The following is a 19913-nucleotide window of genomic DNA, read 5'->3' on the forward strand; positions in this document are numbered from 1 at the left end:
TGTTCCCAGGTAGGTTTGGCTCCAAGTGAGACCTGATACTGTGGCTCAAACATGTCTTCCATGGCCTTCTCTTAATTGTTCCTTTGCAAAAGCCAAATGACCTCTGTGGTTTGAGACTTTTATCTTCCTCACATATTCCTCAGGGGGAAGAGTACGTTTTTCTCTAGTTCTAGCTAAACCCAGAAAGTTAATTTTAGCTGTAAATTATACCTATCCCTGAACCAATCACTGTGATTAGTGAGACACTAATTGGTAAGCCAGGGCCTATTGTCAAGCTTAGAATATAGTCAGTCTTCTTCATATCTCATGACTAGAGATAGGAAGAGAGGAGAATGGATGACCAAGAGGCTGCCAGCAGATGTTCATTACACCAGGAGAATAAATGTAAGAATTTTTTTGGGAAAGGTCATAATATAAGCAAAATCAAGGAACCATACACCATTATGATGTATGTGGGAATCAGCAGGTAGTTAAACATTAATACACATGTAGTATGAGACTTAGAAAATACTTATAAAGTTATAATGTGATGGAGTATTTGCCACCTGCTGGATTTAGTTTTCATCCATTACTTCATTTAATTCTCACAAAAGCTAACTAAGGTAGGTGTGCCATCTTGCAGATAGGGAGACTGAGCCGGGAGCCCACAGCTAATAATTGGTGGAGTTAGACTCAAAGCCCAGATTATCTGACTCTGGAGGCAGCCCATGTGGACATTGCAGTATAAACACTCTCTTCTATATTGCTAGAATTTCAGGAAATAAGACTTCATATAGTGCCATGCTAAGGAGCCAAGTTTTCTCTGGGTCTCAAGTTTTTTTCAAGCTCTAGCTCTTTGTTTTACCATGCTAAGGCAGTGGTTGTCAAACTTTAGCATGCATCAGATAGCCTCTAGGGCTTGGTAAAACCTAGAATTGCTGGACCCTATCACTAGAGTTTTTGATTTAGTAGAGCTAGAGAGGAGCCCTAAAATTTGCATTTCCAAGATGATGCTGATGCTGGTGGTCTTGGAACCCACATTATAAGGACCACTTCTTTTAGGTCTTTGGGAGTCTGAAGATTTGTAGTTCAGTGACATTCAACATACTGAAATGAATTCAAATTTTGTTGGCACTTCTACTTGGAAATACACATACTCTGACCTCATATTCTTTAATAATACAGACATCAAGAATACATTTTGGTTACAGTAATATTCGCCATCAAAGGTCAGAGTCATTGCATAAATTTTTTATTGATTGGATTTCTTTTGTCTCTTTGATTCCTTTTTTTTTTTTGTCTCTCTGATTCTTGACTTATTAAGATTAAATTTATTGTTCTCCTCCCCGGTCCCACTCAATTCACTAATGTTCAGTTCCCTCTCTGATTGTTAAGAAAGTGCATTTATATACAAAAGGTATATATTTAAATGCTGTATTTTGTTTGTCTATATTTTTATTGTGAAGAAATTTGAATTCCAGAAAAAGTAACATGAACACCATATTTCCACCATCTAGAGTCAATAGTTGTCAATGTATATATGCATGTGTATACGCACACAGATGTTTTCTAACGAACCACTTAAAAGTAAGGTACAGATCTTGTGCTACTTCACTCATAAATATTATAGCATGTATCTCCCAAAAAAGAACGTTCTCTTTCATAATCATAATACCATGATCACACTTAAGGAACTTAACAGCCTAATTTTTTTTTTAACATGTGGTCATATTCCAATTTCCCCAGTTGTTCCAATGTCTTCTATACCTGGTTGTTTTTTGGTACCAGGATCCAATCAAATGAAACTAAATTTTAAGAGTCAGCAATGCTGATGGATCTTTAGGTTCAGGTAAGTTCTGTGTTATTTACAATACAGACATTTGAATGCATTAACAAAGATGCAAAATTAATGATGGTTTAAACAAGAAATAAGAAAGATAAGGAGATAAAGTGGTCCAGGGCTGTAGTGGGGGTTGGGAGGGGGAGGAGTCTGTTATCTTCAATATGTGGCTTCTTTCTGTGAGGCCAAGATAGCTATTCCAGCCCCACCGTCATGCTGGGAACAGCAGAGAGAAGTGTATACTCAGTCCTTTTAAGGGCATATCTGGATGTTGTACTTATCACCTCTGCTCCTATCTCACTGGCAAGAACATAACCATATAATTATATCTATAAGAGGCTTGTATCTGAAATAGGAAAGTAAGCTTGTGTGCTGCATGACCATGTGTCTAGTGATAATTCAGGTATCAAAAGAATGGCTACTAGAGGAAACAGCATCTCTGGCACAAGTTTTTTTTTTTTTTTTTGGCAAATGACTGAGCAATACCAAAGTATATTAAATCCATTTAATAACTCCTAATACCTTATAATACGACATTTCTCTTTTTCAGATGGATAGGGCTAGTAATTGCTCCTACTCGGAGCCCAGACTGAGCCCAGACTGTTAGTCTTTTTTGAGTTATTTGATATGTATTTTATAGATGTTTTGTCTGTTTCTAGGGCAGGAAACAATTCAATCAGTGAATGGTATTTTTCAATATTAGTATTTTTCATTTCTATTAGTAGTTAACACTGTGATTTGTGTACAACTAGTGCCTAATACATGTCTGTGGATTTGGTCTGTTGTGTTTAACTGATGTGTAAGTCATTTGAAAGTATGAGATTGACCTATGAAGAAGAGAAGTAGCCTCTGCTGAACAGTTTTATTTCTGATTTTGGAAAAAATGATATCTTACAAGGGTCATGATTTTTCTTAGAGGTTATCTATCTTGAGCTAGAGATTTTAGCATTATAGTAAATGAAAATAAGTATACTTAAAATTATAGACATCTGAATAATTTAAAAATTGGGAAATGTATATATACTGATATATAGTAATCTGATAGCTTTATCAGTTTGTAATTTAAAATTTAAGCTGCTTGTATTGACCCTGGGGATAAATTAACTATGACATATTTGTGATGGATAGTGATGAATGAAAACCATTATAAAAAGGTCACCTAATTTCCTCTAATTTTTCTTTAGGTCGAGATTTAATTTGTATCCAGTCTATGGACGGGATGCTGATGGTGTTTGAACAGGAAAGCTATGCTTTTGGGAGATTTCTCCCTGGTTCTCTTTTACCTGGCCCTCTTGCTTACAGTTCTCGTACTGATTCCTTCATTACTGTCTCTTCCTGTCGACAAGTGGAAAGTTACAAGTAAGTTTGGATGTTGAATCTTTGGAATCATGACTTTTGGTGTGTATATTGCTGATTAATTTTTTTTTTTTTTACAAAAAGCTGAATATTAAAAAAAGACTAATTTCTTTGATAAAATTGTAATTGTGGTGATTTAGAGGATATCATTTATATGTTGTAAAATATTTGAAAGGCAGTATAGTGTAGAGATTGATAAAGGATTTGGAGAGAGGTCAACCTGAACTGGAATCCTCATTTTGCTATGAGCAGCTGTTTGATGGTCAGTGTCCTTATCCTGGCTGTAAAAGGGATAATAATGGGTATTTATTTATTTATTTATTTATTTTGGCTTTTAAAGTTTTTCTTACAATTCCAGGTGGTTAACATACAGTATTATATTAGTTTCAGGTATATAATATAGTGATTCATCAATTCGTGCATCACCCAGTGCTCATCACAAGTGTACTCCTTAATCCCCATCACCTATTTAACCTGTCCCCCAACCTCATTCCCCTCTGGTAACCATCAGTTTGTTCTCTGTAATTAAGAGCCTGTTTCTTGATTTGTCTCTCTCTTTTTTCCCTCTGCTCATTTGTTTTGTTTCTTAAATTCTGCATATGAGTGAAGTTATATGGTATTTTGTCTTTCTCTGACTTATTTCACTTAGCATTTTACTCTTTAGCTCCATCCATGCCATTGCAAATGGCAAGATTCCGTTCTTTTATTTTATTTTATTTTTTATTTTTTATTTTTTATTTTTTATTATTTTAAAAAAAAATTTTTTTTTTCAACGTTTATTTATTTTTGGGACAGAGAGAGACAGAGCATGAACGGGGGAGGGGCAGAGAGAGAGGGAGACACAGAATCGGAAACAGGCTCCAGGCTCTGAGCCATCAGTGCAGAGCCCGACGCGGGGCTCGAACTCACGGACCGCGAGATCGTGACCTGGCTGAAGTCGGACGCTTAACCGACTGCGCCACTCAGGCGCCCTATTCCATTCTTTTTAATGGCTGAATAATATTCCATTGTACATCTCTCTCTATACACACACACACACACACACACATACATATATACATACTGTATCTTTTTTATTCATTCATCAAAAGATGAACACTTGGGCTGCTTCGATATCTTGTATATTGTAAATGATTCTGCTATAAACATAGGGTGTATGTATCCCTTTGCATTAGTGTCTTTGTATTCTTTGAGTAAATATCCAGTAGTATGATTGCTGGATCATAGCATAGTTCTATTTTTAACCTTTATAAATTTTTTTTGACTTTTTGAGAAACCTCCATACTGTTTTCCAGAGTGGCTGCTCCAGTTGGCATTCCCACCAACAGTGCAAGAGGGTACCTTTTGCTCCACATCCTTGTCAACACCTTTTGTTTATTGTGTTGTTGATTTTAGCCATTTTGATAGATGTGAGGTGATATTTCATTGTAGTTTTGATTTGCATTTCCCTGATGGTAAGTGATGATGAATATCTTTTCACATGTCTGTTGGCCATCTGTAGGTATTCTGTGGAGAAATGTCTGTTCACATCTTCTCATTTTGTAATTGGATTATTTGTTTTTTTGAAGGTTGAGTTTTATAAGTTCTTTATATATTTTGGATACTAAGCCTATCGTATATGTTATTTGCAAATACCTTCATCCGTTTTGTAGGTTGCCCTTTAGTTTGTTGATCGTTTCCTTTGCTGTGCAGAAGCTTTTTATTTTGATGTAGTCCCAATAGTTGACTTTTGCTATTGTTTCCTTTGCCTCAGGAGACATATCTAAAAAGAAGTTGCTACAGCTGATGTCAAAAAGGTTACTGCCTTTGTTCTCTTCTAGAATTTTTATGGTCTCAGTCCTCACATTTAGGTCTTTAGTCCCTTTTGAATTTATTTCTATGTATGATGTAAGAAAGTGGCCCAGTTTCTTTTGCATGTCACTCTCTAGTTTTCCCAACACTATTTGTTGAAGAGACTTTTTCCCATTGGACATTCTTTTCTGCTTTGTCAAAGATTAATTGCCCATGAAGTTGTGGGAATAATGGCTATTTTGACAAGCTTGTTAAAAGGATTGATGTATGTCAAGTTGCCACCCCATAGAAAATGCTGATTAATTGTTGTGACTATCCCTGAATTAAAAATAATAGGGTACAGTATGAGTGAAAAAAGCCAGATACAAAGATGCGTATATGGAATGATTTTTATAAAAAATATGTGACATAGAAAGAATACTGGCAAGAAATACAAGTGTTATTATGAATATTTTTAAAAGAATAATTCATAGTAGAAATGAAGTACGAAAATGACCGTATGAAAACCAATGATCGTTTTTGCTAGAAATTCTTACTGATTTGGGGGAACTGTGTTGGAGAGAGACTTTTGTCTCCTCTACCAGCTAAATTTCAATGAAAATCAAGATTTTGAGTTTTTGGAGGGTGTGTTTTTTGTTGGAAGGGAGAATAAGGAAAAGAAAGTACAAATTCATGCTGGGAAAAGAAACAGACTTGGAGGATTATGGTATCTTCACTAACTTTATTGTTGTTATCGTACTGATGGCAATATTTAGAACTTAACATCTAGGCAACACTTCATTATAGATTTTCATTTTATTATTTTTGGTTGCATGATTTTTCCCAAGGAGGGAAGAAAATATAAATTCATCAGGCAACAGCTATAAATTTTTGTCTACATGTTTCAATATTGTGCAAATAGCAAGTTAATGTACTATCCTGTTCATAAGTGGCAATCTACCTTTTGTGAATTATTGTCAAGATTTCTTAGATTCAAAACTCTGAACATAAGCAAATGTTTGTGACTAAGCAGAAGTTAACTGATGGAGGTAGTATATCATTATATTATATTCCTTCTTTAACTTCTATGGCTCTTGTCCAAAGGGGACGAATGAATTGTGGCATTGCTACTGGTAAGAAATAAAATATACTTATTTTGAGAGGTTGAGAAAAATATCTGTATAATTCATTCAAGCCTGCCAGAGCTTAAGCAATATTGAGGAGATCTGCTTTTCAGTTTTCCACCCAGGTCTCTGCCTCAACTCCTGCCAAGTAGGGATACTGGCAGTGCTATGCTGGGGTCACAATACAAAGATTTGAATGCTCCATGACTTAGTCTTTGAAATATGTGCCTAGGAATTCATTTGGTAATAACTCCAGGAGTGACTGGATGAGGAAGCAATGTGTAGGTTTCCTTAATGTGTAAGTTTAATCTCAAAGAAGCTCACTCTCTTTGAACTATGGTAATTTACCAACATACCAATCTATTAAGTCTATCTCCATCTAGGACTAAAAATGCACACCATATCCATTATGTGGATCTTTTATAATGGCAAAAATGCATGGGATATGTGATTATTGTGAAATGATGACAATTAAGAGGATTTATAATGTTAAATAGTATATCACATTTATATATGCTTTCAAGTTTAATAGATTAAATTAAATGATAATCACTGGTGCAATTTAGGATTGGAGGAAGTATGAAAACTGTAGGTTTGTTCTTTTGAGGCTTCATCTATTTATACTCAGTTAATAGAATGTAATCAGTTAATATGAAAGGCTTATAAGACATAATTTGTTTTCACTTTTGATACTGATATTTAATTACTTTAAAGCAAGCTCAATTATATTCAGATAGGAATAATGAAGGCTGTGAATCTCAAACTTTAGTCTGCATGAGGATCACGTGGTCAGCCTGTTACAAAATGTATGTTTATAGATTCACAATTGCCAGTACACTCAATTTTGATTTAGTAGTTTTGGAGATAAGACCCAGGAATCATCACTGCAAACACTTACTCTCGGTGATTCTAATTCAAGAATACACTTTGAGCATTGTTTTTCTTTTGAAGTGAGAGAATTGTTTGCTTTTTAAGGGGGGTGGAAGGGGCTTAGGTACCACCATTCTCTTAGCAATGTTTGTCTAAATTTTGGATTGTCTTTTTGGATTATCTCTTTTTCTTTCCTTTACTTGTCAGAGTTATTTAGTCAGTAAATCCTCATGCTTCTACTTTTTTCCCTTTTGTATTCAGCCTTTGCTTCCCATTTCCATGGGCATTCAGGCCTTTATTTCCTCACTTGGATTTCTGATTTTCTTCTGATCTAGACTTGGAAGGATCCTTCTCATAATCTACCCTTTTAAAATACCTCTTTAAGATAAGTTTTGTTTCCCATTAAAAAATTGAAAGCTTCATATCTTGACATTCAGTGATCTGTATGATCTGGTCACATTTTTCCTTCATTGATGTGGACATTCAGATTTGGAAGCGACTTTTAAAGTTAACTGGTTCAGTTATCCTCATTTTTTTCACCTCCTTGATATATTATTGCCAAAAACACTGATTTTTGCCAAATACCATATATTGCCTTCTTGTATTCTGCTGAAATATTCCAGAGTATGTCTTGCTTTATCAGATTCCTGAGAGCAGAATCTATCTTAAACATCTGTTCACTGACTGAATAAGTTAGTTCATTTATTCAATTATTCATTCAGCAAATATTTTTCAAGAGGCTTCTTTGTGTCAAACACTATGCCAACTACCAGAAATGCAGAGTCAGATAAGAGCTCTCTCTTGTCTTCAAACAGTATGCAAGCAAGTGTGGGAGGTGGCAAGTCAATCAACTGAATTTACTGTGATAGAGGCTCTAGTGAGCTGTGCATAGGATACTGAGGAGGCCTAGAGGTGGGACCTCTCAGTAGGAGTTCAGTGGAGGGAGGTTCCCTGAAGAAGTATACCTATGATGAACTTTATTTTCTCTCCTTCTCTTTGCTACACATCTTTCGCCACACTCCTACATGTACCTAGTACATTGCTAAGTAGATGAGAGGCTTTAGATAAGTGTTTTAAAATGTACTTGTAGTTAGACCAATGGAAGAGAATAGAAACGACAGAACTAGACCCACAAAAGTATGGCCAACTCATCTTTGACAAAGCAGGAATGAATATCCAATGGAAAAAAGACAGTCTCTTTAATAAATGGTGCTGGGAGAACTGGGCAGCAACATGCAGAAGAATGAAATTAGACCACTTTCTTACACCATTCACAAAAATAAACTCAAAATGGATAAAGGACCTGAATGTGAGACAGGAAACCATCAAAACACTAGAGGAGAAAGCAGGAAAAGACCTCTGTGACCTTAGCCGCAGCAATTTCTTACTTGACACATCCCCAAAGGCAAGGGAATTAAAAGCAAAAATGAACTATTGGGACCTCATGAAGACAAAAAGCTTCTGCACAGCAAAGGAAACCATCAACAAAACTAAAAGGCAACCAACGGAATGGGAAAAGATATTTGCAAATGACATATCGGACAAAGGGCTAGTATCCAAAATCTATAAAGAGCTCACCAAACTCCACACCCAAAAAACAAATAATCCAGTGAAGAAATGGGCAGAAAACATGAATAGACACTTCTCTAAAGAAGACATCCAGATGGCCAACAGGCACATGAAAAGATGCTCAACATCGCTCCTCATCAGGGAAATATAAATCAAAACCACACTCAGATATCACCTCATGCCAGTCAGAGTGGCTAAAATGAACAAATCAGGAGACTATAGATGCTGGAGAGGATGTGGAGAAACTAGAACCCTCTTGCACTGTCAGTGGGAATGCAAATTGGTGCAGCCACTCTGGAAAACAGTGTGGAGGTTCCTCAAAAAATTAAAAATAGACCTACCCTATGACCCAGCAATAGCACTGCTAGGAATTTACCCAAGGGATACAGGAGTATTGATGCATAGGGGCACTTGTACCCCAATGTTTATAGCATCACTCTCAACAATAGCCAAATTGTGGAAAGAGCCTAAATGTCCATCACCTGATGAATGGATAAAGAAATTGTGGTTTATATACACAATGGAGTACTACGTGGCAATGAGAAAGAATGAAATATGGCCCTTTGTAGCAACGTGGATGGAACTGGAGAGTGTGATGCTAAGTGAAATAAGCCATACAGAAAAAGACAGATACCATATGTTTTCACACTTATGTGGATCCTGAGAAACTTAACAGAAACCCATGGGGGAGGGGAAGGAAAAAAAATGAGGTTAGAGGGAGAGAGCCAGAGCATAAAAGACTCTTAAAAACTGAGAACAAACTGAGGGTTGATGGGGGGGTGGGAGGGAGGGAAGGGTAGGTGATGGGCATTGAAGAGGGCACCTTTTGGGATGAGCACTGGGTGTTGTATGGAAACCAATTTGACAATAAATTTCATACATTAAAAAAAATGTACTTGTAGAGTTTAATTGGCAATATTATAGAAAGAATATTGTATTCTTCAGTAGCCTTAGGCTCTGGCCAAATTGAAATGTTTGTTTTCCAGATATGTTTACGGCTTTTCTCTTTCTCCTCTTTTGCTCACGCTACACTCTGAAGTTTTTCCTTTCTTTTCTGTATATGGAAATTGTGTCCGTAAGCCTCCCCTCTCTCCTTCAGTTCTTTCCTGACCTAGCTGTAACATCTCCTTCTCAATTCGCGGAGTAGTTTTTCTGCTCTTTCCACAAGTAGTCATCACACTTTAACTGATATTACATATTTGCTTCTTTTTCTCATTGACAGGGCTGATGGCAGGGATTTTGTGACTCCTGTAATGCCTAGCATTGTACATTGCCAAACATAGATGTTTAACCATAACTTGACGAAGGAGTGAAAAGTTGTAAGGAAAGTTTCTATTTTGTTGCTGGTATCTTTCAATTAAAGTGATCCTGGCATAACTAAGAATGTTTTAGTTCTGTTTGTAATGAATTTAGTAATGCTCTGTATCCGGAGCTTCCATTTCTAGTAGAGTTCTCTGGGTTAAATATCAAGTTTCCAAAATCTCCTGGTACCTTTGAGGTATATGTTTCATTTGAAAATAAATGATTTTGGAGGGTTTACTTTTGTATTCTGTGACACCTCAATCCATATTTTAGTTACTTGCTGCTGGTTTTTACGATGTGGCATGGAAGAGCACTAAATTATATGGTTGAGTTTGTCATTGGTGCTCCACAGGATCTGCTAAGCCTTTGTGGCTATTCGGTCAAAAAGTGCTACCATTCATCTGGACTTGATGTATTTGTGATTAGTGCCTTTCTGTTGAGAAACACATAGGACACACTCTTTCGTGAAATCTTACTACACTGTGCCTGATTATTCTCTCAGCAGTCACAACAAGGGAATTTTATTCTTCAACTTCTATCACTGAACATTCAAGTGGTAAGAAAAAAAAACACCAAATGTTTTCTTTATTTTGAAATTTCCTATTCTGCCTGGAATTGTTTGGTTTTGGAAATAAGTTTCCATGTACATTATTGGTCACAGAAAGAGGATTTAGGGAAGAACTATAAAATAGATGGTATTGTAAGTTTGTCATCATCTAAATTTACTGTCAATTACGTTTAGTAATAAAATGCTCTTGTGAGTTGTCTTCCAGGAAGAGAAATGGTCTGGATTTGGAAATCAGGAGTCAATTTTGGCTGTGTCTCTGCCTGCTGTTTGATGTTAATGAGGCCACTTTAGGGGCCTGGATGAAATAATAATGCTTTGTAGTTCTATAAGAAGCTTCAAACAGCTCAAAAGCTTTGGATGTTTACGACAATCTCATTAATATCCATATCTTCCTCTAGTAGGTTGGTGTGTGCAGGAAATGAACCGCCTATGTAATTAATTGCCTGAGGTTGGATCTATAGCAGGCCCAGGTCTGGGCTGATGTTTTAGTCACCAGTGCATACTATTTCTGATACTGTGAACTGGGAAGAGTAAAACAATCCTATATGAAGGTTGGAATGTGAGGTCTAATTATTTGGCACTGTTGGAGACTTAGGGATTTTGCAGGTCACTCTCAAATGGTATGGACATATTTGCTGAAACTGCCCATGGAATTTCTTAGCATGATTTTACAAGGCTGAGATCTTTACCCTCCTACCTTTTTTGTCTCGTTTCCCATGACTCATTCCTCCCTGCCATGCATCTCTCCTAAACTCCTGTTGTGGCCTTTCATGTCTCTTTTACTGCATGCCTTTTCATGTGCTGTTGGCTTTGCCATAATGCCTTTACCCCTTTACCAGTATGATGGGTTTTCACTCATTCTTTAAAACCTAGCTTTCTTCTCCTGAACCTATATCAAAAACATACATATTTCCTCCATTCCAATTACTTGTGTCTGCCATCATGTTCCCATGGTACTATGTGTATATCTTCTATTATTGGCACAGGGCACTCTGAATTGTACTTATTTGTATATGAATCTCTACAACTACTTGGGAGGTCCTGATGGATACAGACCATATAATAGTTTTTTTCTTTGTCAGAGCTTAGATATATTAGATGTATTGGATCACTACTATATCTTTGCTAAATTGGTAAAATTCATATACATTAAGCTTTCATATTAACCATAGGACTGATTTTAATAAATACCTTGCAAGATCTGCCTTAATTCATAGTCATTCTGCATCCAACTGCAAGTAAAGGCTTTTTTTTCTTTACAAAGTATTCCTGATTGAGATAGTTTAAGAGTTAGTATATGACATTTGCATACCAGTGTACATTTCAATGCCTATTTAGGTATTCCATGTTGCTTTTATTCATTCAGGGCCCTGAGTTTTATACTTTCAGATATCTTTCTCTTAGACAGTATGAGACGTCCAGATATATCTACTGATTTTCCTCTTAGCTGTGGAAGAACAATGTAAGAGTTTTTTTTTTTTTTTTAAATTTTTTTTTTCAACGTTTATTTATTTTTTGGGACAGAGAGAGACAGAGCATGAACGGGGGAGGGGCAGAGAGAGAGAGAGACACAGAATCGGAAACAGGCTCCAGGCTTTGAGCCATCAGCCCAGAGCCTGACGCGGGGCTCGAACTCACGGACCGCGAGAACGTGACCTGGCTGAAGTCGGACGCTTAACCGACTGCGCCACCCAGGCGCCCCAAGAGTTTTGATTCATAGGAAAGAAAGGAATTTGTGAACCTAAACTTTCTTCATTTAGAGTAGGATTATTTCTTTAACAATATAACATTATATTATGGGAAATAGGGAATTTAAATTTTATTTGTTAAATTAATCATTTCTAGATCAAATGATATTTATAATTTTTTTAAAGTTTATTTATTTTGAGAGAGAGTGTGAGCAGGGTAGGGGCAGAGAGAACGGGGAGAGATAGAATCCCAAGCCCAGTGTTAGGCTTGAACTCAACGAATCGTGAGATCATGACCTGAGCTGAAATCAAGAGTCTGATGCTTAACTGACTGAGCCACCCAGGTGCCCTGTATAAATTGTTTTAAATAATGCTTTGAACCAAATGTTACTAATGAAATAAAAACTATAAAATACTTACAGAAAGCCATAATGTCTGTAATGCCCCCTATTGAGAACTTATTACATACCAGATAAACTACTAGGTGATTGATCTTTATATATGTGTAAATCTGTATCTGTCTGTCAATCTGTTGGGCACCTAATATATGCCAGTTACTGTACTAGGCACTAAATTATTTTTAAATTCTTTTATCCATGTTTGAGTTAGAGACTATTATTCCCATTTTGTAGATGGGGAAGATAAGACATGGAGTAATTAATTTGCCAACTAGTAAGTGGCTTAGCTGGGGGTTAAACTCCGGTCTTCTGGGTTCCATAGAATATCTATTAACAGTTTCTACTACACCTGGCTGCTTTGAATTATTTACATTTTTTTCTATGTGAAGTTTTGGTGCCGGATCTTTCTTAGCTATTGTTGTTCGTCACATAAAATTCTAATGGAAATGCTTTGACCGTTGGCAGAGCTCTTTACCCAATATTGAATTTTAGGATATAGTTATAATTTCTTTATCATGACAGGTTTACATAGTCTCATGTCACAGTGTCATTCAAGAAGAATTCGATCTTAAATTTCAGTTTTTTAAAACCAAGAAAAAAAGCAATTAATTTTTTTTAATGTTTATATATTTTGAGAGAGAGAGAGAGAGAGAGAGAGAGAGAGACAGAGACAGAGACAGAGAGAGAGGGAGACACAGAATCCAAAGCAGGCTTGAACCCACGAACCACCAGTATCATGACCTGAGCTGAAGTCAGACACTTAACCCAGTGAGCCACCCAGGTGCCCCCCAGAAAAGCAGTTTGTAAAGTTTATAGATTATGTGATTTTAAAGTTTAAAATAACTTATGCTTTTTAACTGTAAAATCATTTATAATTATTCATGTCTTTCAAACAGGTACCAGGTGCTTGCTTTTGCAACGGATGCAGATAAAAGACAGGAGACTGAACAACAAAAACTTGGTTCTGGAAAAAGACTTGTTGTAAGGCCTTTTTTAATATATAAAAATTTCAGTAATATTGTATCTAATCACAGATTTTCTTCAGAATGCAGATTCTGGAAAGAAAATTTTTAAAAATATTTATTTTAGCTATTTTTCTTTTCTATGTTATGATTCTATCAATGGGAAAAAATTCAGTTGACTATTATTGAGCAATGGAGACACATGCCTGGCTGTGTCATAATTTATCAGATTTAAAAACAAAGTTTATTCATTTTGAGAGAGAGAGAAAGACTGAGAGAGTAAGGGAGGTACAGAAAGTTTATTTATTTTGAGAGAGAGAGAGAGGGTGAGACAGTGAGGGAGGGGCGAGAAAGAGAGGTAGAGAGAGAGAATCCCAAGCAGGCTCCCCTCTGTCAGCTCAGAGTCCAACAGAGGGCTTGAACTCACGAACTTTGAGATCATGACTTGAGCCTAAATTGAGAGTTGGGAGCTTAACTGACTGAGCCACCGAAGCACCCCATTTTTCAAGATTATAGAGTTGCACTACTAGAATTATAAATGCCCAGATGGAGTTGCTTTTAACTGAAGTGTTTATAAACTAATGTAGGAAAAGGAGAAAAATTTAAAGAAACCTTTAATAGGCAAAAATATTGCTACTAGTAGGCGTGTGATTAAATATATAAGTAAAAGATAAAAATTCACAGCCCACAAAGATAAAATTGGCCAAATGACAAGGTGGAAGTTTGGTAACTTGAAAAATAGTTTGAGGAAAAATTGTAAATGGTAAATTCTCCATTTAATGAAAATTAGGAGATAAATGATGATAGGGAATTCTTTATCCGGAGAACCACCATCGACAGGAAGGAAAAACAGAAGGAACTGAAAATTATGATGGAAACAGTAAAGTGAATTTGAAATGGCCACATATGAAAGAAACTACATGAAGAAATAATGTGGAATTTAGAATACCAAGGAAGTAAAAATATTAGAGAAAATCAATTTTCTATATTAGGATACAGAAATTAAGATAGGAAGGCAGGCCAACTTGAAGAGCCAAGAATGACATGAAAACATTTTCTTAATACTAGTAAAAAGTGAAAGAGAGCACAACAAATACAAATATGGCATATTTTTTCACAGAATTTGGAGGCACCATACTAATAATAGTTAAAGGATAGACTTTGGAGTCAGATCTTGAGAGCTGTATTTACTACTAATTTTGAGCAAGTTTATTAACCATGCTAAGCCTTAAGTTTCTTAGTTGCAAAATGGTGACGATACCTATTTTACAGTGTTGCCTTTGGAAATATATATATAATGCACTTAACAAAGATGTCTAGATGATGAAGATGACAATGATAATGATGATCAATTTGTCCTTTACCTCCTCCTCAATAGTAGTTGTCTTCCATTTGTCCCATATATTCTGCACTTCAGCCACACGGTCTTCTCTTGTTCTAAATATTCCATGGCTGTTCTTGATTCAAGGCTTCTGCACATAGTTTTTATTTAGTCTGGAATATCCTTTACTCATTTATTTGTACATGTTTATTGATACTACTCTGTGCCTTGCACTGAGAATGTGTTCTGAAAGCAATTACAGATGAGTGATTTTCCCATTCTCCTTTAATTAATGAATAGAGTAAGAAATAGCAGTAAAACTTCCTTTCGTTACACCACAGTCACTTGGCAGGACTGTGATGCTATGGAACATTAAGTATATTGCAGAGAAACAAAATTTATCCAGTGGAATGCTTCTAATAAGGTAGTTGTGGGAAGGCAGTTAAAAGCTGCCTATGTTAGAGCTACCTCTTAACTACTTGTTGATTTCTAATTTATTTCTTTTGTGGTCAGAGAAATACTTTGTATGACTTGGAATTCTTTCAGAGTTTTTGAGATTTGTTTTATGACCTAGAATATGATCTATCTTGGTAAATCTTCATTGAGCACCTGAAAAGAATTTTTTTTTTTTTTTTTTTTTTTTTTTTTTTTTTTGCTGTTCTTGGGTGTTCTATAAATGTCAGTTAGTTAGATTGGATGATAGCATTGTTGAAATTTTCTATATCCTTGTTAATATTATGACTAATTTCTGTCAATTATTCAGGCAGGGATATTGAAATCTCTGACTGTAATTGTGGATTATCTGTTTCTCCTTGCATTTTTATCAGTTTTTTGCTTCATTTATTTGAAATTCTTTTATTAGGTACATAAGCATTTAGGATTGTTATGTCTCATGGTGAACATATCCCTTTTTCATAACCCTCTTTACCTTTTTGAAAATATTACTCTTTACCTTTTTGCTCTGATAACATTCTTCTTTTAATTAGTGTTATTCTGATATGTTTCCATATTTTTACTTTTATCCAATTTGTGTCTTTGTACTGAAAATGCATTTCTTGTAAGCAGCACATAGTTGAGTCTTGCTTTTTTTGTTTAGTATGATATGCTCTGCTTTCTAATTTGTGTTTTAGACCATATACATTTCATGTGATTATTAATATGGATAAATTTAAGTTTGTCATCTGGCCATTTGTTATTTGTCCCATCTGTTTTTATTTCCATTTTCCTGTTTTTCTGCTTTCTTTTGGAGTTAATTCAGTATTTTTTATGATTGCATTTTATCTTTGTTGGCTTATTAGCCATAACTCTTTGTTTTGTCATGTTAGGAGTTGCTTTAGAGTTTACAATATTTAACTTACCATGATCTACTCTCAGGTGATAGTATACTATTTCACATATAAGAGCCATACTTCTGTTTTTCAGCCTTTGTGCTAATTGTCATATGCTATATTTTTACATATACTATAAACTCCATATTACATTGTTACTATTTTTTGTTTAAATATTCAGTATCTTTTAATGTGATTTAAATGAAAAGAATAATATATTTTTACCCATGCAGTTACCATTTCTGGTACTCTTCATTAACTTATGGAGGCCATATTTCCACCACATTTCTTTCAATGTGAGTTCACTGGTAATGAATTCCTTCAGTTTTTCTGTGTCTCAAAAAATATTTTTGCCTTTTTGTTTGAAAATATATTTTTGGCATAAGATTTTAGTTTGACGGTATTTCCTTCCCTGGTATTTTAAGAGGTTGCTCCACTGTCTTCTTGCTTCCATTGTTTCTCATGGGAAATCTGCCTACATTCTTGTCTTTGCTTCTTTCTTCATCATATCTTTCTGTGGCTGCTATTCAGATTTTCTCTTTTCATTTTTTTGAAGCAATTAGATTATGATGTGCTTTGTGTAGTTTTCTTTATTTTGTGCTTAGGATTTGTTGAGCTTCTTGTATCTGTGAATTTATAGTTTTCATGAAAAATAGAAAAAAAATTTAAAAAAATTTTTTTAATGTTTATTTATTTTTGACACAGAGAGAGAGACAGAGGATGAACAGGGGAGGGTCAGAGAGAGAGGGAGACACAGAATCCGAAACAGGCTCCGGGCTCTGAGCTGTCAGCACAGAGCCCAATGCGGGGCTCGAACCCAGGGACCGCGAGATCATGACCTGGGCTGAAGTTGGATGCTCAACCGACGGAGCCACCCAGGCGCCCTTAGAAAAAAAATGTTTTAAGAAAGAGAAAGAGAGCATGAATGGGAGAGGGGTAAAGGGAGAGAGGGAGAGAGAGAATCCCAAGCAGGCTCCGTGCTGAATGCAGAGCCTGATGTGGGACTGCATCCCATGACCCTGGGATCATCACATGAGCTGAAATCAAGAGTAGGTTGCTCAACTGAGCAAGTTACCCAGGCACCTTGAAAATTAGAAAATTATTGACTCTTAATTCTTCAAACTTTTTTTTTTTTTTGTCTTCCGTCTTTCTCTTCTCTGGGGACTGCAGCTACACATGCATTTAGGATACTTGAAGTTGTCCCACAGCTCACAGACTTTATTTTCTCTATTTTGTTTTGGATGACATGTACTGCTGTGTTTTCAAGACCAGTAATCTTTTTTCTGTATGTCTAACCTGGTATTAATTCCCATGGGTTCCATCTTTATAAGTTCAATTTGCTTTTTTTTTTTATTATATCTTCCGTGTCTCTACTTAACTTTTTGAAGATACAGAATACAGTATAGTTATAATAATTGTTTTAATGTCCTTGTTTTCTGATTCTAACACCTGCATCAGTTTTGAGTCAGTTTCAGTTGATTTATTTATCTCTTTTTTTGTAAATCATATTTTCTTATTTCTTTACATACCTGGTGATTTTTTATTAGATGAGAAATATAGTCATTTTACTTTTGAGTGCTGGATATTTTTGCATTCCTAGAACTCTTCTTGAGCTTAGGCCTGGGACACAGTTAAGATACTTGGACAGTTTGATCCTTTTGGGTTTTTCAACGTTTATTTATTTTTGGGACAGAGAGAGACAGAGCATGAACGGGGGAGGGGCAGAGAGAGAGGGAGACACAGAATAGGAAACAGGCTCCAGGCTCTGAGCCATCAGCCCAGAGCCTGACGCGGGGCTCGAACTCACAGACCGCAAGATCGTGACCTGACTGAAGTCGGACGCCCAACCGACTGCGCCACCCAGGCGCCCCAGATCCTTTTGGGTTTTTAGATAGGACCAGAGCACTGCTCATTCTGGGGCTACTTATTCCCCACTCCTTAGGCAAAATGCTTCTGAGTGCCCTGCTCAGCTCCCTTTGAATTATGAGGTGTTCCAGTCTGGCTAGCAAACACAGGCAGTATTCCAGGCAGTATGAATGCTGGGCACTGTTACCTCTAATCCTTTTGGGTAGTTCTTTCCCTGGCTTTGGGTAGTTTTCTTACATGAATGTGCTGATAAGTACTCAGATGAATATTTGAGAGGATTCTTCACAGATGTCAAAGTTCTGTCCCTGTGCTGCTTTCTCCCCTTTGGCTTGCTGTCTTATGAATTCCAGCTGCTCTGGTTTCTCTGAACTCCCAGCATCCATATCCTTAATTCAGGGAGTTTGCTGGGCCTTGCTTGCATTGCTCCACCCTGCGCCATGGCCTGAAAACTCCTTCACGGATGGAACAGTCCTACTACTCACGTCATTTGTTTGGTCTTCAAAGGGTTGCTGTCCTTTGTTGTCTGATATTCAGTGCCTCGCAAGCTGTTGTTTCATATATTTTGTCCATGTTGTGTTGTTTCAGGTGTGATGGTAAAGTCTTTTCCTATTACTCTCTCTTGACTGGAAGTAGAAGAACTTTAAAATTATTATTCTTAGTTAACTTCTGTGTTTTTTGAGACTCATTCATTTAGAATGTGGTATATTTCTCTAAGAGGAGGTCACAGAGAGGGGCGCTCATACCTAGTGAATTGAAAGAATTTAATGGCTAGATGTCATCCTTCAGTCTCAGAAACTTGATTTGCCTGAATCCTGAATGAATCATCATCTCAGAATCAGGGACACATCAGCCCAAGTTACAGATAGTGATATTTAATGCTAGAATGCCAGCCTATTAAAATGCAATGAGGGGCACCTGGGTGGCTCAGTCAGTTAAACGTCTGACTCTTGATTTCAGGTCATGATCTCACGGTTTGTGAGATCGAGTTCTGTGTCAGACTCTGTGCTGACAGTGCAGAGCCTGCTTGGGATTCTCTCTCTCCCTCTCTCTCTGCCCCTTCCATGCTTGCTTTCTTTCTCCACCTCTCTCTGTCTCTCTCTCTTTCAAAATAAATAAATAAACTTAAAAAAATTAAAAAATAAAATAAAGTGTAATGAGAAGTGTGATTGTCACAGGACTGACATTTATGTTTTATATACAGTGGAATCTTTTTATATAGATAAGTTACACTTGAATTTAACAGTAATGAAATGATTTCTTGGTGTTGAATCCTGATTAAGATCCAAGATAATCTTATTTTTTTTATATTTTTTTAACTTGTAGAAAATCCATTTGGATTTCATACTTTCTGCAGATATTTTAGTAAAGTAGATAAATATCTCAATGATATCTTGATGGCCAGAAATTTGTTTGTATCTTTAATGTGAGTTTTCATATCTCTTCTTTGATCCATTATTTGTTGATTATAACCTAACTTTGAGGACACTCTTATTTCCTCTCTGTCCACATGCTTTTGTGCAGCCATCTCACTGTTACTGCCATTTTCAGTATATGTCTGTCAGCTGATGCCTTTGCTCTTTTTTTTTTTTCAATTAAAAAGCATTAATTGAGTGGGGACTGAATTCTGAAAAGTATGTTAACTTTAAATTCATTCCTTCATTACTTTAAGAAGCATTGTTTGAACATTGACCGTGTTCCAGAGATATGGAGTTACCCTGGTATAGTTCTTAAGGTGTTGAGGGTCCTGCCTAGGCAACTGGGACAGCTTGTTGGCTGCTCTGTGTGTGTGTGTGTGTGTGTGTGTGTGTGTGTGTATAGATAGATAGATAGATTGATAGATTTTTAAATTGTCTTTATGTTAAAACATTATAGTTACATAAATATTGGTTAGGTTTTACTGCTTATTAAATTTGATTTGTAAAGTAAACACAATATGGAAATTTTTCTTATGGAAATTTTGCAGTGAAGCAGA

General features: G+C 36.1%; 1 protein-coding gene across 1 annotated transcript in view; it reads left to right on the forward strand.

The window, feature by feature from the left end:
* Positions 1-19913, forward strand: part of BBS9 (Bardet-Biedl syndrome 9) — a 456168-nt gene that overhangs the window by 112161 nt on the left and 324094 nt on the right. The window contains exons 6-7 of the mRNA XM_032592426.1: positions 3004-3178; positions 13361-13445. Coding sequence (XP_032448317.1) covers positions 3004-3178; positions 13361-13445 — 260 coding nt within the window. The remainder of the gene's footprint in view (positions 1-3003; positions 3179-13360; positions 13446-19913) is intronic.

Source organism: Lynx canadensis, chromosome A2, assembly GCF_007474595.2.
Source record: "Lynx canadensis isolate LIC74 chromosome A2, mLynCan4.pri.v2, whole genome shotgun sequence".
Taxonomy (NCBI): Eukaryota; Metazoa; Chordata; class Mammalia; order Carnivora; family Felidae; genus Lynx; species Lynx canadensis.